This window comes from Bufo bufo, chromosome 7, assembly GCF_905171765.1.
Source record: "Bufo bufo chromosome 7, aBufBuf1.1, whole genome shotgun sequence".
In the NCBI taxonomy this organism is placed as follows: domain Eukaryota; kingdom Metazoa; phylum Chordata; class Amphibia; order Anura; family Bufonidae; genus Bufo; species Bufo bufo.
The window spans coordinates 83,927,631-83,950,059 of NC_053395.1; the positions used below are offsets into that span (position 1 = coordinate 83,927,631).

Consider the following 22,429-nt stretch of genomic DNA (forward strand, 5'->3'; position numbering starts at 1 on the left):
TGCACACAATGCAACAGCGCTCTGCAAACCCAATAAAGTACAATAATGCCATAGTAATATAAAATAATCTGATGCTAATACTACGCTTATTTAATAAATTTGAGATTCTTGGCAAATACATCCAATACAAAATTATTTGGGCTCGTCTGCCAAACGTCAAGGCGATCTCTATAAGATGGTAACCTAACACCAAATCCTAAATTCCCGTCTTATAGATCGCCTTGACGTTTGGCAGACGGGCCCAAATAATTTACTACAAGATGTATTTGCCAACAATCTCAATTTTACAGAATATTTTCTATAACTACGGCATTATCGTACGTTATTTGGTTTGCAGAGTGCTGTTGCACTGGTTTTTTTTCTTCGTATTTCTAGCCATGGCAGCTTGCACCTGCGCATTGGGATGTGCTGACTGACCACCTTTTTTTGCGAATGCACACGACATCATCCGTATTTTTTGTGGACCACAAAATACATACAGTTGTGTGCATGAGCCCTAAGGGAGAGGCTTTTTATCCTATTAACCATCGTGAAAATGAAAAGTTTGGTGTCAAAATAAAATGTCCACACACACACACACACACACAAGCTGAATTAATTGGTGTGTGTGCAGCAAAATTAGGTAATTTCTTAAAGGTTTGTACAGTACTGGTATGTCAGGGGCTTTGCAGGAGCTAGTTCCAGTCTGAACCCTGCCATTTGTCCAAACAGTAGTTTACGACCACGTTTAAAAAAAATTTATAAAAATAATTTGCCTTTTCTCTTTTAGCTTCCTGCCAAAATGAAAACTTTGGCGTTAAAGCAATTACTACTGGAAAAAAAATGTAATAAAGTCTATGAGATACCCGAGGATGGGTGTAAAATGATCACCACACCCCCAAGAAGAATTCCTTGCTGGGTGTAGTTTCAAAATGGGTTTTTGTGGATTGTTTGTTTCTACACCTCAAGGCCTCTGCAAACCTGAAATTCTGACTGAAAAGCATCCTAGTAAGAAAAAAAGGCTCAAAAGCCATAAGGTGCTCCCTCATCTGTATGGATCAATTAGCATACTAGGGCCACATTAAGAGAAAAATTGCAGAATTTTGAATATTGAGTGTACAGGGGAAAATAAAATTAGATTAAAAAAAAACACTACATAAAAAAAATAAATAAAAAAAAAAAAGACACTTCCATTTTGCTTTAATCCATGTGTAGCACCTAAAGGGTTAACATACTTAAAAGTCTTTTTGTATACTTCTAGAGGTGCAGTTTTTAATGTTGTTATAATTGATGTCAAGCTTTTAATCCTACTAAAGTCTGAAAAAAAAACATTTAAGAAATTATACCAACTAATTTGTGTGGTATAACTTACAAATTTTGTGCAAGTTTCAGATGTTTTCATTAACACAAAAACATATCAACCAAAATGTACCAATAATATGCACGCGTCACAAAAAAAAAACCTCTCAATCATAACTGCAATCCTCAGTATAGATGCAATGCCTCTGCATACAGGTTGCCATGGCAGCGTGAGGACGTCACAAGGATCTTCTATGAGGGAGATTTTCAGGAGGCACACAACCAAGGTAACACTGGTCGACGATAAGCTAATAATTATGATGTGATCCAAAACTCGGAGGATTGTGTAATGACATAATATTGATGACCCATCCTCAGGTCAACGTCAGACTGGTGAAGGTCAGACTCCTGGCACCTCCGCCAATCAGCTTGTACAAGTGCTGTATGCCATTTCCTGGGTGGGGCACAACTTCTACAAGGTAAACAGCATGCAGTTAAAGGGGCCTCAACATCAGATCGGCAGGGGTCTGACTCCCCACAACCCTACTGAACTAGGGCTGAAACGATTACTCGATTGAATCGAGTCATTCGAAAAAAAAAAAAAAAAAAAAGCAAATTTTTGGCATCAAAGATTTGTTTGTGTCACGTGACCACAGAGCAGGAGTGAAGCGCTTGCTATTACTCCCGCTCCGTGGTCTCCCGCTGGACCGCAATACTCACTTTTCCAGCAGGGGGCCTCCGGACACTACACAGCACATCCATGGTCCTGCGCTGCACTGACCTCCTGACGTACGCATGCCGTGACCTGAAGCGCTGTGTGACGTCAGATGCAGAGCAGAACGATGGAGTGTTGGCGGCACCTCTGCTAGAAAGGTAAGTTGGTGCGACCGGAGTGCACAGCGTCATAGCAACCAATGACGCTGTGCACTCCGGGTGTCAGGAGGAGCAGGGGGAGAGCTTGTGGCACTGGGGGAATGGAGCTGATGGCACTGGGGGATAGTGGAGCCGATGGCAATGGGGGAACTGAAGCACCTGGGCTGATCACACAGGGGTCTGATGAGTTTTTTATAAAGGAAACCTGTCTATTAAATTCATTTTTTCTTATTAGATTACTCGATTAATCGTGAAATAATAGTTTACTGCAGCCCCACACCGAACAGTGAAGAGAAGGCAGCACTCTTATGAGAGCTGCGTTCTCTTCATACAGCTGACCGGCTTCTGTATTCTGTATGCGTAATTCACATCGTGTGCAGTTATCCTGAAGACGCATCTGTGTCTCATGCTGCGAATTACTGGGTGCCTCTATATCCTCACCATTAAATTACACTGAGGTCCTGTGTAGGTTTACTATAATCAAAAACATAGGGCTCCCACAACGTATTAAAGGAAACCTGTCATCACTTTCCAAGCTTATTTATCCACTCACTTTTCTATAAATACTTTTTAATACATTAACAATGATATTAAAATAAATTCTGAACGATCAGTTCAGAGAAAAACCTAAAATAAATGTTCCCGCCATATATGTAAATTAACCTTAGATGAGTCCTGTCTCCTCCATGCTTCAGAGATGAGTCCAGCATTCTGACTCTCGTAGCGCAGCCATGTCCACAAACGGATAAGACACACCCTCTACATTGTTAATCTCCACCCCTTCTCTTCCAAGTCTCGCAGCTGACCAGTATAAATTATATGATCAGTAGTAGTGTTGATCGCGAATATTCTAATGGCGAATTTTTATCGCGAATATCAGCACTTCGAGAATTCGCGAAGATCTAGAATATAGTGCTATATCTTCGTAATCGCGAATATTCTAGATTTTTTTCATCAGTGAGTGAGGTGACTGGTTCTGCACATGCACGGTATTTGGGACGCGAGTTCGGGAGGAGGGTAGGATCTTTAGATTCTGTCACTCTTATAACGGGAGGTGGGGTTAGGAATGGGAAGTGATGAGGCAAGCATTTAATTTACATATCTTGAAAAAAGCAAAAGTAGACTGTAAAAGAAGTACTTGGAGGTGTTTATATAATAAAAAATAAAATAAAAATAGGATGATTAGGGTGGGGGAGAACTCTCAGGATGCCGATGATTCTTATGGTTAAAAACTGGTGACAGGTTCCCTTTAAACCGGTGCTCCTACCCTTAAATGAAAACCATAAACACAGGAAACAACCATATACATGTGTCAATTCACATACCATTAAGGCCTCTTTCACACGACCGGTTTTTTTTTTCCGTTTTGCGGGCCGTTTTTTGCGTTCCGTATACGGAACCATTCATTTCAATGGTTCCGCAAAAAAAACGGAATGTACTCCGTATGCATTCCGTTTCCGTATTTCCGTTCCGTTGAAAGATAGAACATGTCCTATATTTGGCCGCAAATCACGTTCCGTGGCTCCATTAAAGTCTATGGGTCCGCAAAAAAACGGAATGCATACGGAAATGCATCCGTATGTCTTCCGTATCCGTTCCGTTTTTTGCGGAACCATCTATTGAAAATGTTATGCCCAGCCCAATTTTTTCTATGAAATTACTGTATACTGTATATGCCATACGGAAAAACGGAACGGAAAAACGGAACGGAAACACAACGGAAGCAAAAAACGGAACAACGGATCAGTTTAAAACGGACCGCAAAACACTGAAAAAGCCATACTGTCGTGTTAAAGAGGCCTAAGACTGATTAAAAGCAAAGGTTGGTATACAAAGATATAGCAGAAACAGCACTAGTCTAATAATCAAAGTACCACAAGTGTACAACTGGTGTATATTCTGTACCGAGTGTGCCTTATTATATTTAGGTTAAGAATTTACTTTATTTCTATCATTTAAAATAAAATGAGACAATGGAGTAAAGTGAACTCCTGCGCTATTTTAGGGATGGAGGATAGGGTCTAAGTAGATAGAACTGGGCCTGGTAGCGTTCCTGTGTAGGGGGCGTATTAAATCCTGTGAGTGTTATTATAGACATTTTCTATTTGAAATCTATCTGAGCCCATAATGACACCTAGTGATCATTAACTTTGCTGTACAGAGAGCCGGCCGGGGACGCGGTGTGAGATCCCCATGACCACTAATCACGCCCCAGTACCACGTCACTTCCGCCTAACAGCGGAGCACAGTGAGGCCGCCCTATCCTAGAGGCGGCACCTCGCTGTGTACGTCTCCATCTAGAAGCTGACAGGTAACCATGCGGGGGGGGGAGTTACCAGTGCGCAGCGCCCACAGTGACTGATTCGTCAACCAGACAATGGGTGGAGCGGGACGCACTTAAAACAGAGGCAACAGCACTATCAAATCGCCACTGCCGCATGATCGAATCAGGTGCATAGCCACTGCTTCCAGCGCCTGGACATCCTTTCTCCCTGAAGAGCCAAGTTCCTACCTGGCGAAACGCGTCAGGGGATGACACAGGACATCTATAATAGGGAGGTAAGAGCATAGGGATCTACAGTACAGGCCCGAGGTTCCTGAGGCTGGGGGTCTTCCTTTTAAAGACGAGTGCCCCGACTACAGCCATTGAGGCATTCACACTGACTAGACTAGGTCAAGTAGGGCAAGCACGTAGGGAGAGTTAGCAGCCTGAGTAGGCTCCTCCCCTTTACATTTAATACGCCCCCTACACAGGAACGCTACCAGGCCCAGTTCTATCTACTTAGACCCTATCCTCCATCCCTAAAATAGCGCAGGAGTTCACTTTACTCCATTGTCTCATTTTATTTTAAATGATAGAAATAAAAGTTAATTCTTAACCTAAATATAATAAGGCACACTCGGTACAGAATATACACCATTTTGAGACTACTGAGAGTATTTAATAGTGGGTCTACTAAACTTAGACACCAACTATAAAACATATGATAAGTGTACAACTGCCCACAAATGGTCCACATATTAATTTATACTAGAAAAATACAAGCTCTAGAAAACACTGCTCCTTGATATGCCATCACTTTGTCCTCTGAGTCATCACTGCCTGTATGCCCACCCACTGTGCAAAAAATACAAAGGGCTTTAGAAAACTTGGTAATTTCCCACATTTTTTTAATGAAAAATTTAAATGCAAAAAGACAAAAGCATTTGTGGGATGAGAATCCTCCCAGGTCAGGTGGGGTGGACCCGTCTGCATGTTGCTACATAGTTTTAATATTTTTTATTGTATTATATTTTTTGCACTCCACTTAAACATTCACTTTCTCCAGGAGTTTTCTAGGAATTTAATATTGATGGTCTAACCCCAGGATAGGTTATCATATCTGAACTGTGGGGGTACGACTCACATATGAATTAAACTTCGTTTTTCCTGCTGGTGCAAGTAAAGAAAAGAACAAAGGTACCATTACAATCCTGTATAGGTGTGCTACAGAGCCATGTAAGCACTGTATATGGCCATATGGAGGTGACAGAATCCCTTTAAAAGGTTTGTCTCAGCATAGACAATGGAATCATATTGCTAGGATATGCCCCCATTGTCTTATAACTTTCGGGGTTCCATTCTCTATATAGGTGCGGGTCCCAGCGGTGGGACCCGCACCTATATAGAGAATGGAACCCCGAAAGTGAAGGAGAGCACACTGCGCATGCACAGCTGCCCTCCATTCATTTTCTATTTGCTTTTTGTATATTAATAGGTTGTCCTGAATGCTATTTATATACTTTAACTCCGCAGAAAGTTTTTGTTTTTTGTTTACACCCCCCTCGGTCAAACTCTACTAACCTCAAAAGATATTTACAATCAGATGTAAATTACTATTAAACTAAAACTGGAGTGCTGCAGACAGTTTCAGATAGCTTTCTCGGCTAGCCGTGGGACAATCTGCTATATTTGTGTAGCCACCCTGGCTCGTGATATAGACCACCACAACAGGTACAACTGGACATAACCGTCCATCTTGAACATTGTACTGAATTTGCATTTAGACTACTTGTCTCAGATGGATGGTCATGTCCAGTTGTCCCTGTCATGGTGATCTATATAAAGTATGAGCTTACCACTATAAAAGGGAAGAGACGTACCTTGCAATTTCCAAGCCTTTCTTTGTTCTTCTTTGGCAACTTGCTCCATGTCTTTATCATATATGTAGTCTTGACACATAAAGCAGTATATACCCCCATACAACAAATCTATGGCTGCAGACAACAAATTGAAAAAAAGTATAAAGTTGGAGGAAACAAAAACACAAAATGCACTTACTAGTACAAACAAGCAAATTAACAGTTTTAACACGAAAGAACATCATCACGGATGTCTGAATTTACACGGCACAAAATTAAAATGGCACCAGTTGCATAATATCTGGAGCTACTCACTGGGAAGGTCATGGCCAACTTTAGCAATCATTTTTAAAAAAATCTCTACATTTGACATTTTTGGAAAATGTAGAGGAAAAGTATCAAAGCTGCAGAGTTAAAAGGGTTTTGCAGGATTTTTATACTGATAACTTAGGTTTTCAGAGTTTGAATACTCATGACCTATCCAATAACTGATGGGTGGGGGTCCAACACTTCAGACCCCCACCGATCAGCTGTTTGAGAAATGACTGGCACTCCTGGGAGTGCCACTGCTTTCTCACAGCTTAACAAGCACAGCGCCACGGCTGTGCTCGGTATTGAAGCTTGAATGGGGCCGAGCTGCTCCTAGGCTGTGTGACACATGACCATGACCTCACTTGACCTAGGTAAAACAGAGAAGGCCGAGGCGCTCACAGGAGGGCATCTGCCTTCTGAACAGATCAGATACCGATGACCTATCTAGAGGATAGCTCATCAGTACTAAAAATGCTGAAAACCCCCTTTAAGTTTACGGCACTCATTCTATATGAAAGTTATCAAATCTGTTGTAGAGATACTATCACTGAACTTGAATATGGACACATACATACATAAACTGTGCTGTCTAGTAGTGACATACAGTTGGTTAGGTAAACTGCATTTCTTTCCCGAATGCCTAGCAACACGACAAGTACTGGAGTGATCGAATAAGCTAAGATAACCGCTTAGTGTGAAGGTTCATGTGTATGTATCTCTCCATCTCCTGATTAGCAGTCTTCTACTTAATACAGCAAAATACAGTTTGCCACCTGCAGTGACTTCAATGCATCTGTGGACCGCATTTTGAGGACCAAAATAGGACACATTCTATAATTTTATAAATGGACATACTGATGCAGACAGCAAACGAATGACATCCACGTGCTGTCCACATCCGTATGTCCATTCTGCAAATTATAGAACAAGTCCTATTCTGGACCGTAAAATGTAGGTCTGCAAAAAAATATATATATAAATAAAAGATGCAAACGGCACATGGACTGCATACAGATTTAGTAGATCTGCAGCTTGCAGACTGCAAAATCCATATGGTCATGTGCATGATGTCTAAATGCTACAGACTAGGGATCGACCGAACAGAAGTACCGATACTATCGGCCGATATTAAGGATCTTGCACATTATCGGTATCGGCATCTAACCTTGCCGATATTCGCTTTATACGCATTACTAGTGAGCGCTTATGGAAGCGCTCACTAGTATGCATCGGGTGCCAGGAAGAAGCGCAGCAAGCGCTTCCGATACTCACCCTCCCTGGTCTTCTTTGATGGGGCCCGTGCTGCACGGACCCCTTAGAGTCAGGACGTAGTGCACGCACTATGACCCGACGCTGCACGCTGTGCAGTGCGGGCCGGAGAACACAGGGGAGCGTGACACCGGACCCAGAGATGAAGAGGAGCCGCGGCACAGGACAGGCAAGGAGTTTTTTTATTTTATTCATCTGAGGTCTGATGGGGGTTAAATAAAGTCAGTGAGAAAGGGGGGGGGGGGGGAAATTGGCATTTGGCACTAGTATATTATAAATGTAAATCATAAATTTACTACCAACTTAAGCCTCTTTCACACTTGCGTTGTTGGGATCCGGCATGCACTTCCGTTGCCGGAGGTGCCTGCCGGATCCGGAAAAACGCAAGTGTACTGAAAGCATTTGAAGACGGAACCGTCTTCCAAATGCTTTCAGTGTTACTATGGCACCCAGGACGCTATTAAGGTCCTGGTTGCCATAGTAGGAGCGGGGATCGGGGGAGCGGTATACTTACCGTCCGTGCGGCTCCCGGGGCGCTCCAGAATGACGTCAGAGCGCTCCATGCGCATGGATGACGTGATCCATGTGATCACGTGATCCATGCGCTTGGGGCGCCCTGACGTCACTCTGGAGCGCCCGGGGAGCCGCACGGACGGTAAGTATACTGCTCCCCCGCTCCCCACTACACTTACCATGGCTGTCAGGACTTTAGCGTCCCGGCAGCCATGGTAACCACTCTGAAAAAGCTAAATGTCGGCTCCGGCAATGCGCCGAAACGACGTTTAGCTTAAGGCCGGATCCGGATCAATGCCTTCCAATGGGCATTAATTCCGGATCCGGCCTTGCGGCAAGTGTTCCGGATTTTTGGCCGGAGCAAAAAGCGCAGCATGCTGCGGTATTTTCTCCGGCCAACAAACGTTCCGTACCGGAACTGAAGACATCCTGATGCATCCTGAACGGATTACTCTCCATTCAGAATGCATTAGGATAATCCTGATCAGGATTCTTCCGGCATAGAGCCCCGACGACGGAACTCTATGCCGGAAGACAAGAACGCAGGTGTGAAAGAGCCCTAAGGGCTTCATTAATTTATAATATACTCGTGCCAAATGCAAATTTCCACCACCTCAGTGACTACCAACTAATATAATATATTATAATATATAAAATATTGGTATAAATTATCGGCTATCGGCCTGAAAGTTCACCGATTGTCGGATCTAAAAATAAAAAATAAATCAATATCGGTCGATCCCTACTACAGACAACTCATTTAGACAAGACTCTTCCATTAATATTGGTTTCATGTGAAATTTGTGAATCCAGGATGCTGCTGTCTTCTCTAGCTCTCATGCATCAGCAAAGCTTCACTCCTAAACGGCTTTCCACTTCTACTAAATACTGAGGAGTGTGCGTTTCTCCCTCCCCCTGCAGAGCTTGCCCTAGGTATTCTGCTTTTGGTCTACATTTGCACACAGCCCATATGATTCTTCTGCCACAACCTTGCTTTCCCTATGTTTACAGCCTGTAAGAGCAATCATCCTTGGATGCTTCCCCCCCCCCCCCGCCCCACAATTTTCCTCACACTGACCTAACATGTCCAAATAGTTCAACCTCCCTTTGCTGAGAATCAAAGGGAGGCGGAGAGCAGAGAGCGACCAGAAACAAGAGCTGTGCTCTGACTGATTCATGTCAGATTCAGCAGCACCAGCAACTAGGTGAAGGACTTACACACTCAGATTAGTTAGAAGTTGCTTAAAGAACCTCTGTCAACATGATTTACTCTATTAAACCTGGCATACAGCCTAGTAGGGTTGATAATGCAGATTAAAACAATACGTCTCGTTTGTATGTTAAACAACTGCAGAGATCAGAGTTTTTATTAATATGCAAATAAGCACCAGAGGGTGGGGTTGAATCCTTGTTGCTTCTTAATACTCCACATTGTTTTTGTAATACTCCTTTACTCTGCACACTCTGACCTCCCCTTGATTGACAGGGCTAGACATCAGCATGCTAAGGGCAGAGCTGTGATAGCATGTACATATCATACACTGAACAAATGAACAAGGATGAGGGAAGGTCATACAGCCCACCACTAAAATATCACACAAAACATACTACAGCCTTAGGCCTCTTGCACACGAACGTTATGTGCCCGTGGCTGTATTGCAGCCCACAATACACTGGCACCGGCCCGTGTGCACTCCGCATCACGTATGCAGACCCATTTACTTGAATGGGTCTGCAATCACGGAGATGCGGAACGGAAGCACAGATCAGAGGCCCACGCAAACACTACGGAGTGCTTTTGTGGTGTTTGTCCGTTCTAGTTCTATTTTTTTTGCGGTGCGGACAGATCACAGACCCATTCAAGTTGAATGGGTCTCGATCCTTCCTGGCCGCCGCACGGACGTTGTCTGTGCATTGGGGACCGCAAATTGCAGTCCCCAATGCATGAAATGGATGACAACATCTGCATGGAGTTTGTATGTTCTCCCCGTGTTTGCGTGGGTTTCCTCCCACACTCCAAAGACATACTGACAGGGAACTTAGATTGTGAACCCCACTGGGGAAAGCTTAATGCTAATGTCTGTAAAGCGCTGCGGAATAGAGTAGCGCTATAAGTGTGCATAAAATAAATAAATACTGGTTTATGTACAGTCACAATAGGATTATGAAGACTCCAGTAATATATATTTGGTTTTCTGTGCTTAGAAAGCTCTCTTCCTAAAACGATAGAATATAGGTTTCCTATGCTTAGAAAGCTAGTTTATTCACATGCACAATATATGATTATTATGGATATGAGAGAAAAAAAAAAAAATTATAATCTCAAAAGCTCTCCTGGGATTTGAACCTAGGACATGCAAAGCTGACCACTTACCTCCAGCTATAGCCCTGCCATATCGAAAACAGTGGTTAAGCCAATATATATTACTGGTTTCTTTACAATCATATATTGTGCCTGTGAATAAACCTGTGATGTGTTATCTTTCTAAGTACAGAAAACATTCGACATAAGGCTACAGTAAGTGAATACGATATGTACATGCTAGCAAGATGGGGAAACTGGAGGATATGGTACTAGAAAAACACATAGCTGTAGTTGGTGTGGCTGAGACATGGTTGGATTCTTTGCATGACTTAGGAAAGACAGGGTCAATAGAAAAGGCGGTGGTGTGTGCCTTTATATGTGAGGGGTGATCTGATCTAATACTTAGTGTAATCTATAGACCCACTGCAAAGGGGAGAAAATTCCTCAACCTGCTGCAGGCCAACTTTATGGGCCAGTTTGTAGAAGCTCCCACTAGGGGCAATGCTCTGTTTGATCTGGTAATTTCTAATGATGCAGAGCTTGTTGGAAATGTTACTGTTCGAGAAACACTGGGTAATAGTGACCACAATATAATTACATTCCCCCTAAACTATAAGAAGCAAACAGGCAAAGCAAAGACACTGAATTTTAAAAAGGCTAATTTCCCTGGGTTGACGCCAGCATTTCAGGGCATAGACTAGGAGCAGCTACTGTCACATAATTATACTAAAGATAAATGGGAGAGCTTTAAGTCCACATTGAGTAATTGCACAAAAAATTTTTATTCCTTCAAGTGACAAGTATAAACTGCTATAATCAAACCCCCCATGGCTTACAGCTACTGTAAAAAGGGCCATAAATGACAAAAAAGGGCATTTAAAAAATACAAATCTGTGGGGTCAGTTCCTTCCCCGAGGCAGATACCAGAACAGGGAAGGAACACTATGCCGGCACTGCGCATGCGCGAGCTCACGCATCGCGAGATTACGGTGATCTGACTTCGTGAGCAAGAAGGAGATTCGTGGATACAGGCGGTGCTGGGCTCCTTCACAGGGGGGCATGGCTGGGCTCCAGAACAGTTAGTACAGCCCCTTGGGCTCCTTACCAGACTGATTTACATATATATAAAATCATTTTTTACACTCAATAAAACCACTCCGATATGGGACAGGTATATTGTGGACATGCTAGCATCTCTATAGGATAAAAAGGGGTGACAGAATCCCTTTAACAAAATCTGTAAAAAAAGAGAGCTAAAAAAAACTAAAACATCTGAGCCATAATGGTAAGGGGGTGGGGGGGGGGGGGGGGGGGCCACTGAATATAAGGAAAAGGCAGAGTTACTAAATGTTTTTTTTAGCTCTGTATATACAAAAGAAGAGAAAGGAGCTGATATCTGTGGCGCCGGGGTTGTCAGTAAATCCAGTAATATACTCACTTGGCTAACTGTAGATATTGTCCAAGCGAAGTTAAATAAGGTAAATGTGAACAAGGCTCCGATTCCAGATGGATTACACCCAAGAGTGCTTAAAGAGCTCAGTTCAGTCATTGCAATGCCCCTGTTTATAATTTTTAAAGATTCTCTAGGTACTTGTACAGTGCCAAGTGATTAGCGCAAGGAAAACGTGGTCCCCATATTAAAAAAAGGATCTAGGTCCTTCACAGGTAATTATAGACCAGTTAGGCTGGGTTCACACAAGCGGATGCCGTGCGTGACATCCGCTCTGTGAAAGAGTGCCAAGACCCGATGCAGACTGCAGAGGCATGGAGCATTAACACATCCGCTCGTGTGAACCCAGCCTTAGTTTAACTTCTGTTGTGGGAAAAATGTTTGAAGGACTCTTAAGGGACTATATACAGGAGTATGTGACTGTAAATATTATAAGTGATAACCAACATGCGTTTACCAAGGAAAGTTGTCAGACTAACCTGAGACATTTTTTGAGGTGGATTTTGCAAAGGCTTTTGATACTGTCCCTCAGACATTTAAAGGGAGTCTGTCATCAGCATTTCACTTTTTTAACCCTTCCCATAGCTCCCTAGCATGCTTACATTTAATAAAAACGTTACCTCTGGCATCAATCCTGGACTTATAGAACCATCAGAAACTATCTTTATAACTTATGCAAATGAGGGCTCGCAAGTGCCCAGGGGCGGCGTTACACTCGTAGGTGCCCTGCTTGCTCAGCCTTTTCATTGCGTCCCCCTGCCCCTTCCTACCCTCCGCCCACCCTTTCCCTCTGACCGCCTTTCTACTAACTTGTTATTCCGCCGAGATCCCACGCCTGTGCACTCAGTCCGTCCGCCGGCGCATGCGCACTGCAATGCCCATTCCTTGTATGGCAGTAATTAATGCGCATGCGCCGGCTTCGCGCCGTTAGCCGGCGCATGCGCAATAGTTACTGTGATGCCGTACAAGGAATGGGCATCGCAGTGCGCATGCGCCGGCCGACGGACTGAGTGCGCAGGCACGGGATCTCGGCGGAACAAGTTAGTAGAAAGGCGGTCAGAGGGAAAGGATGGGCGGGCGGAGGGTAGGAAGGGGCGGGGGGACGCAATGAAAAGGCTGAGCAAGCAGGGCACCTACGAGTGTAACGCTGCCCCTGGGCACTTGCAAGCCCTCATTTGCATAAGTTATAAAGATTGTTTTTGATGGTTCTATAAGTCCAGGATTGATGCCAAAGGTAACGTTTTTATTAAATGTAAGCATGCTAGGGAGCTATGGGAAGGGTTAAAAAAAAGTGAAATGCTGATGACAGACTCCCTTTAATAGGTAAAGTAAGGTCTATTGGCTTGGAAAGTATAGTTTGTAATTGGATTGAAAACTACCTAAAGGACCAGGTCCAGAGAGTTGCGGTCAATAATTCCTATTCAGAATGGTCTCAGGTTATAAGTGGTGTACCCCAAGATTCAGTGCTGGTCCCTCCAATTTATTTATTAATGATATTGAGGACGGGATTAATAGCACCATATCTATTTTTGCAGATTACGCCAAGCTGTGTAGTACTGTGCAGTCTATGGAAGATGTCCATAAACTACAAGCTGACTTGAACGCTCTGAGTGATTAGGCATCAACTTGGCAAATGAAGTTCAATGTGGATAAAACAAGATTTTTGTATAACTTACCAGTAAAATCTCTCTCGCTCTTCCTTGGGGGACACAGGAAACCTTGGGTATAGCTCAACTCCCTAGGAGGCGTGACACTAAGTGAAAACTGTTAAGCCCCTCCTCCAGCAGCTATACCCTCAGCCTGGAGAGGGAGACTACCAGTTGCGTGTCCAAGTAGTGAAAAAAAGGCAATGACCAACCATGTAAAACCAAACAAGTCAACTACCCGACAGGGGCAACTAAACCGTAACGGTAAACCAGAACAATGGGTGGGTGCTGTGTCCCCCAAGGAAGAGCGAGAAAGAGATTTTACTGGTAAGTTATACAAAAATCTAGTTTTCTCGCCCAATTCCTTGGGGGACACAGGAAACCTTGGGACAGTCAAGAGCAGTCCAAGAGGGGAGGGACTACAGCCCAAGGCGAAAACCACCGGAGGCATCAAGAAACCGCCGCCTGCAAGACCAAGCGGCCCAGAGCAGCATCCGCCGATGCATAGGTGTTCACCCTGTAGAACTTGGTGAAGGTGTGCAAGGAAGACCAGGTGGCCGCCTTACACAGTTGTTCAGCCGAAGCCCGATGCCTCTGAGCCCAAGAGGCACCGACCGCTCTGGTAGAATGAGCGGTAACAGCAAAAGGCGTCTCCTTGCCCTTGGCACGGTAAGACTCGGCAATAGCCATTTTGATGAAGCGGGCAATAGACACCCTGGATGCCGCCAACCCCTTGCGCGGACCTTCCGGAACCACAAAGAGTCAGTGCGTTCTCGAGGATGAGAAGGAGACGGACAAAGGGAAGGAAGGACGATGTCCTCATTGCGGTGAAAGGCGGAGACCACCTTCGGAAGGCAGGAACCGGACGGAGAACCGCCTTATCCTGGTGGAAGACCAAAAGCGGCTCCGTGCAAGAAAGTGCCGCCAATTCAGAAAACCCATCGAAGGGACGTGATGGCCACAAGGAAAATTACCTTGCAGGACAAAAGGCGAAGAGAAACCCTCCGCAGGGGCTCGAAGGGGGTAGACTGGAGTGCCGCTAGCACAACATTAAGGTCCCAGGGTGGAATGGGAGAGCGATACGGGGGAACAGAGTGAGCGACTCCCTGGATAAAGGTTTTGACAGGCCCGAGAGGGAAGAGGATGAAAAGCCCCGAAATCTGACCCTTTAACAAGCTGAGACCCAGACCCAGACTGCAAGAAGGACAAGACCGTGGGAAGGGAAAAACTAAGGGGATGAACATACAGCGTTTCGCAAAAACCCAGGAAAGACCGCCAGGTCCGGTAATAAATCCTGGACGAGGCCGGCTTTCGTGTGCGGATCATGGTACGAACCACATCTGCCGAAAAACCCAGTCGCGTTAAAACTGCGGTCTCAATAGCCATGCCGTTAAACGTAGCGACCCTAAATGCTGGAGGAAGATCGGCTCTTGAGAGGGGAGGTCTTCTCTCAGAGGCAGCAGCCAAGGCACGTCTCCCAGGATCAGCATTAGGTCGGCGTACCAAGGCCTGCGAGGCCAATCCGGGGCCATCAGAACCGTAGGCACGCCCTCTGACGCGATTTTTCGGAGAACCCGTGGCAGAAGAGGGAGGGGCGGAAACATGTACAGGAGGGAAAATTCCGTCCACGGAAGAACGAAAGCGTCGACGCCGTACGCCCTCGGGTCCTTGGACCTGGACAGGAAGGTGGTGAGCTTGTGGTTGAACCTGGAGGCCATGAGATCCACATCTGGACGACCCCAACGGAGGCAAATGGACTCGAACACGTCGGGATGCAGAGACCACTCGCCCGGGTCGATCGTCGTCCGCCGCCCAGTTGTCCACCCACGGTATGTAAATGGCTGACAGGGCCGAAACATGAGTTTCCGCCCAATGGAGGATGCGAGACACCTCCCGCTTAGCCGCTGCACTGCGAGTGCCCCCTTGATTTATATATACCACAGCCGTGGCGTTGTCCGACTGGACACGAATGGAATGACCCCAAAGCAGTGGAGTCCAATGCCGGAGCGATAAGAGAATCGCCCTCAGTTCCAGATAGTTTATCGGCAGTTTGGACTCTGATGGAGACCAAGTGCCCTGGACGGACCGGGGAGGAAACACACCCACACCCCCCCCCCCCCCCCAACCCTGCAGACTGGCATCGGTGGTAACTACCAACCAGGTCTTTGGCAGAAAGGATTTTCCCTGGAGGGGGGTCCGTAACCACCAGAGGAGGGAGGTCCGAGCATGGGGAGGAAGGGCCGGTCCAGACTCTCCAGAGACTTGTCCCAGGCAGACAGAATTGCCGTCTGGAAGATGCGGGAGTGATATTGCGCGAAAGGTATCGCTTCGAAACAGGACACCATCTGTCCAAATACCCGCATGCTGGCCCGGAAGGACGGACAGCGGTGGAGAAGCAGGGTCCGAACCGAACGGTGAAGGAGCTGACGCTTTTCCGGTGGGAGCCGAACCTCCGCCGCTTCTGTATCCAGTAACATCCCCAGAAAGACGAGTTGTCTGGATGGCGTAAGCGAGGACTTGGGAAGGTTGATAATCCAACCGAACCGCTCCAAGGTTTGCAGCGGGAGGTTCACGCTGGTGGACGTCTGGGAAAAGGAGGGCACCTTGATGAGCAGATCGTCCAAGTAGGGAAGTAGAAAAACACCCCTGGAGCAGAGCAAGGCCAGGACAGGGGCAAGGATCTTGGTGAACACCCAGGGAGCCGTCGCCAGGTCGAAGGGGAGGGCGACAAATTGATAATGGTCGTTCCCCACCGCAAAGCGAAGGAAACGCTGGTGACACAGAGCGATCGGGACGTGGAGGTAAGCATCCTGGATGTCGATAGAAAGAGGCCACCACAGATCTGAGGGACTCCATCCTAAACCCCCCGAAGATGGAGGAAACGGTTTAACCGCTTGAGGTCCAATATTGGTCTTACCGAACCTTCTTTTTTGGGGACCACAAAAGGAACAGCAACTCTCACCATCCTGACGTCTTCAGCCTCTGTCCATTCCAGCAGGGTCGCCCCTTCAGCTACTGGCACCGCAGTGGCAGGAAGCTGGAGAGGGGCTTGGTGCGAAGGCGACCCTTACGCTGGCGGGATGCAGGGGAGCTGGGCTGCCCTGGTCCTCCTTGTCTTCTGTGGGGGAGGCAGCAGTGCGGATGACCGGCACTGGCGCAGCTTGACCCCGGGAGAAACAGAGTTCCAGGCGTCTGTTGTCCCTGTGAAAAATAAAAATAAAAAATGTAAAGAGAAAAATTTAAAAATGAAGGAGAAAAAACAGCCCTGCAGAGCAGGGAATGTCTTGCCTCCTTGGACACTAAGCAAAAAACTGGTAGTCTCTCTCTCTCTCTCCAGGCTGAGGGTATAGCTGCTGGAGGAGGGGCTTAACAGTTTTCACTTAGTGTCACGCCTCTTAGGGAGTTGAGCTATACCCAAGGTCTTCTGTGTCCCACAAGGCATTGGGCGAGAAATGTAAAGTTATGCATCTTGGTAGTAATAATCTCTGTGCTTCATATGTCCTAGGTGATGTAACACTGGGGGAGTCACTTAGAGAAGGATTTGGGTGTCTTTGTAGATGGTAGATTAAATAACAGCATACAATATCAATCAGCTGCTTCTAAGGCCACCAGGATATTGTCATGTATTAAACGAGGCATGGACTCGCAGGACAGGGATGTAATACTACCACTTTACAAAGCGTTGGTGCGGCCTCATCTGAAATATGCAGTTCAGTTCTGGGCACCAGTCCCTAGAAAGGACGCACTGCAGCTAGAAAAAGTACAGAGGAGAGTGACTAAACTGATAAGCGACATGGAGGGTCTTGGTTATGAAGAAAGATTAAACAAATTACATTTATTTAGTGTTGAGAATAGACGTCTAAGGGGGGACCTGATTAACCTATACAAATATATAAATGGGCCATACAATATATACAGTGAAAAACTGTTCCATGTAAAATGCCCACAAAAGACAAGGGGCACTGCCACAGATTGGAGAAGAAACATTTCAGTCTCCAAAAGCATCAAAACTTCTTTACTGTAAGAACTGTGAATTTGTGGAATAGACTTTCTCAGGACGTGGTCACAGCAGGAACAGTGGACAGTTTTAAAAAGGGTTTAGATGGTTGAACTTGTCTTTTTTTCAACCGTATTAACTATGTAACTATGCTAGTGCACAGCTCTAGACAGAGGTAGTAAATATGCAGAGCACAGGGGTGTTACAAAAGCAGTGCTCCAAGGATTCAGCCCGGCCCCCAGGTGCTCCAACACACTCATTTACATAAAAATATAAATGCAGATCTCTGCAGCTGTTTACCATACAAAAGAGTGGTATTGTAGTAATCAGCATGATCAACCCTACAAAGGCAGAATGCCTGGTTTAAGGGCTGTTTCACACGAGCGAGTCCATTGTGGGAATCGCGCTCCGTGTGAGAGTGTGATCCTCTGCTCTGGACTTGCAGGAGCACACGGCATTATCATGATTTATAATGTCATGTGCCTCTGCATGGCCTTTTTTCCACAGAATCATAGTGACATAAAGCGGTCAATATGATCCTGTAGAAATAATGTCAAGCAGAGGCACATAGCATTATAAATCATGATAATGCCGTGCGCTCCTGCAAGTCCAGAGCGGAGGATCACACTCGCACACGAAGCGCGATTCCCGCAATGGACTCGCTCGTGTGAAACAGCCCTAATAGTTTAAACAATGCTGTCCATCCACACATTTTAAAACCAAGAAACATTAGTAGTGCTATTAGTCACAAGAAATCTCTGTTTCAGTTATTTAGACTTTTAAAAAATTTACTATGTGTAAATTATTTTACACAGACAGGCTACTGGGCCACACAGCACTTGGTGCGAATATGCAGTTATAGCTACTGCTGTTAAGATGTAAGGAAAAGGCGCAATATAATCAGGCAAGTACACTTCCCAACCACAGAACTGACATTAAAGGATTACTGTCATGGGAAAAATCGTTATGTAGCTTACTGACATTGGCACATCGCTAATGTCAGCAGTACATAACAGTATGTTTGTTAACTCCCTGCTGCCTTTCTATTTTAAAAAAACTGACTTATAATATGCTAATGAGCCTCTAGGTGCTATGAGGGCGTTGCTGCAGCACCTAGAGGCTCGGTCTACTCGCATTTTGGCACGCCCAGGTCCACTTGATTGACGTCCTTCACCGCATCGTCCTCATAATCCTGTGCCTGCGCCGTCCCGTTTAGTATTCGGCGCAGGCGCAGTGAGTGAAGGACGCTCGGCTGCTGCCATGCAGGGGAGGCCTGTGACAATCGGCGCAGGGAGGAAGCTGGCAGCAGCAGAGCTTCCTTCCCTCACTGCGCCGAATACTAAAAAGGACAGCGCGGGATTATGAGGACGATGAGAAGGACGTCAATCAAGTGGACCTGGGCGTGCCAAAAGGAGAGTAGACCGAACCTCAAGGTGCTGCAGCAACGCCTAGAGGCTTCATGAGCATATTATAAAAGTCAGTTTTTTTTATAGAACGGCGGCAGGCAGGGAGTTAAACATACGGTTATGTACGGCTGACATTAGCACATCGCTAATGTCAGTCCGCTACATAACGATTTTTCCCATGACAGTAACCCTTTAAAATCTGGTGTGATATAGCCACTAACCTAGATTATGTCTCTTAACTTTAGCGTGCTCGTGAATATGTTTCTTCGTGAAGCAACCAAAGAACACACAGTACAAGCAAGAGTGAAGCCTGTTCAGGGAGGCGCCACACATATGACAAGTGCACGACTTGGCCTGTGAGGGAGGAGAGAAAAAAAAAAAAAAAAAAAAAAAGCGTTAAGAACATGCCTAAAATAATTCAAAATTATTAGCCAGACACTTCTCACATGAACAGATTATGTTGGAAACGTTAAAGGGGTATTCCTATCTTAATGATCACTGTTAAATCTGTAAATGATTTAACAGTGATGATTTTTCTAAATATATTTAATTAACCAATTCCCACCCCTTAGAAGAAAATAAACATACTTACCTGACTGTTGTCTTCCGTCTCCCCTGGTTACGGCCACCGCTCTTCTCAGGAATCGCGTTGGCCGCGCTTGCGCAGACGACTTCTTCTCTTTTCCCGGCCGGCCGCAGTCCCGAAAGCGCACGCCGAGGCCGTGCATGCGCTATGGTGATTTCTTCCTGGCCAGTATAGTATACTTGCCAGGAAGAAGTCACCAGGGCGCATGCACGGCTGCATGCACATTCAGTCCAGCGCACGGCCCGGCCAGGAGAAGACTTCAATGAAGATGGAGCCCGCCCCCTGCCGAAACCAGGAAGTGGACAGCGCGCCGGGAGCAGGCAAGTATGAAACTGCGTGATGAGAATACCCCTTTAAAGTAATTTACTTGGAATTAAGAAAAGAAAAATACCTAAATATTACTTTACTCATATATTCCCAAATACCCTTAGTTATAATGGCTCGTTTTGTGTAGGGAGCAATCAGGGGAGAAAATGGCTGCCATCCTATTAGTACACACAAAACCTGTCCTAATCACACAGGAGGAAAAGTTACCGTACTTCACATCACTGAGGTAAAGAGCTGCCTCATCCTCTTACGAAGTACAGGTAAGAAGGAAGGTATATGGAAGAAGATAAAGAACTAGCTGACTGCCTCAATGAATACTTCTGTTCAGTTTTTACAAAGGAAAATGAAGGAGAAGGACCTCAGTTGGGAAAGAAGACTAATGAATCTTTTGACGCATGTGTCTTTACAGAGGAAGAGGTTCTAAGTCAACTGTCTAAAATTAATACAAATAAGTCACAGGGGCCTGATGGGATACACCCAAAGCTATTAAAAGAGCTCAGTGGTGAACTAGCAAAACCATTAACAGATTTATTTAACCAATCACTGGCAACAGGAGTCGTCCCAGAAGATTGGAAATTAGCAAATGTTGTGCCCATTCACAAGAAAGGTAGTAGGGAGGAATCGGGCAACTATAGGCCAGTAAGCCTGACATCAATAGTGGGGAAATTAATGGAAACCATACTTAAGGAGAGGATTGTATTGTGGACCATCTAAAATCCCATGGATTGAAAGATGAAAAACAGCATGGGTTTACTTCAGGGAGATCATGTCAAACTAATTTTATTGATTTTTTTGATTGGGTGACTAAAATAATAGATGGAGGAGGTGCAGTAGACATCGCTTATCTAGACTTTAGTAAGGCTTTTGATACTGTCCCACATAGAAGGCTTATCAATAAAGTGCAGTCATTGGGCTTGGACTCCCATATGGTTGAATGGATTAGGCAGTGGCTGAGGGACAGGCAACAGAGGGTTGTAGTCAATTGAGTATATTCAGACCAAGGTCTTGTTACCAGTGGGGTACCTCAGGGATCTGTTCTGGGACCCATATTGTTTAATATCTTTGTCAGCGAAATTGCAGAAGGCCTCAATGGTAAGGTGTGTCTTTTTGCTGATGACACAAAGATTTGTAACAGGGTTGATGTTCCTGGAGAGATACACCAAATGGAAAAGGACTTAGGAAAACTAGAGGAATGGTCAAAAATCTGGCAACTAAAATTTAATGTTGATAAGTGCAAGATAATGCACCTGGGACGTAAAAACCCAAGAGCAGAATATAAAATCAGTGATACAGTCCTAACCTCAGTATCTGAGGAAAGGGATTTAGGGATCATTATTTCAGAAGACTTAAAGGTAGGCAGACAATGTCACAGAGCAGCAGGAAATGCTAGCAGAATGCTTGGGTGTATAGCAAGAGGAATTACCAGTAGAAAGAGGGAGGTGCTCATGCCGCTCTACAGAGCACTAGTGAGACCTCATTTGGAGTATTGTGCTCAGTACTGAAGACCATATCTCCAGAAGGATATTGATACTTTGGAGAGAGTTCAGAGAAGAGCTACTAAACTGGTACATGGATTGCAGGAAAGATTAAGGGACCTTAACATGTATAGCTTGGAAGAAAGACGAGACAGAGGGGATATGATAGAAACTTTTAAATACATAAAGGGAATCAACAAGGTAAAAGAGGAAAGAATATTTAAAAGAAGAAAAACTGCTACAAGAGGACATAGTTTTAAATTAGAGGGGCAAAGGTTTAAAAGTAATATCAGGAAGTATTACTTTACTGAGAGAGTAGTGGATGCATGGAATAGCCTTCCTGCAGAAGTGGCAGCTGCAAATACAGTGGAGGAGTTTAAGCATGCATGGGATAGGCATAAGGCCATCCTTCATTTAAGATAAAGCCAGGGGCTATCCATAGTATTTAGTATATTGGGCAGACTAGATGGGCCAAATGGTTCTTATCTGCCGACACATTCTATGTTTCTATGTTTCTAAGGTGAGGATGTGGATATTGTAGTCTCCATTACCACAGTCTGTCCTGTCCATCCTCTCTGTACTTCATGTCTCCTCATGAACTCCATGCCTATAGAGGTTCAGCTTAAGTTCTTATCAGCTGTATGCAGGATCATAATCCCTTACAAGCTGAGCAGAGAGGAGGATGCGGCAGCTCTTTAGCTCAGTGTTCCGAGTTAACTTGTCCTCCTGTATGATTAGGACAGGTTTTGTGTGAACTAATAGGACGGAGCCATTATAACTAATGAAAGGTATTTAGGGATAGAGATATATATAATAAAATAATATAATATAAAGTATTGTCCTTTTTTGGATCCCCTTTCAGTCTATTTG

The 22,429-nt window shown here is 45.0% G+C and overlaps 1 protein-coding gene across 3 annotated transcripts in view; it reads right to left on the bottom strand.

Annotated features, from left to right (window-relative positions):
* Positions 1-22,429, bottom strand: part of USP22 (ubiquitin specific peptidase 22) — a 102,506-nt gene that overhangs the window by 67,923 nt on the left and 12,154 nt on the right. For all 3 annotated transcript variants that reach the window (XM_040440098.1, XM_040440100.1, XM_040440099.1), the window contains exons 3-4: positions 19,393-19,525; positions 6,295-6,408 (exon numbers count right to left, since the gene is read on the bottom strand). In XM_040440098.1, coding sequence (XP_040296032.1) covers positions 6,295-6,408; positions 19,393-19,525 — 247 coding nt within the window. The remainder of the gene's footprint in view (positions 1-6,294; positions 6,409-19,392; positions 19,526-22,429) is intronic.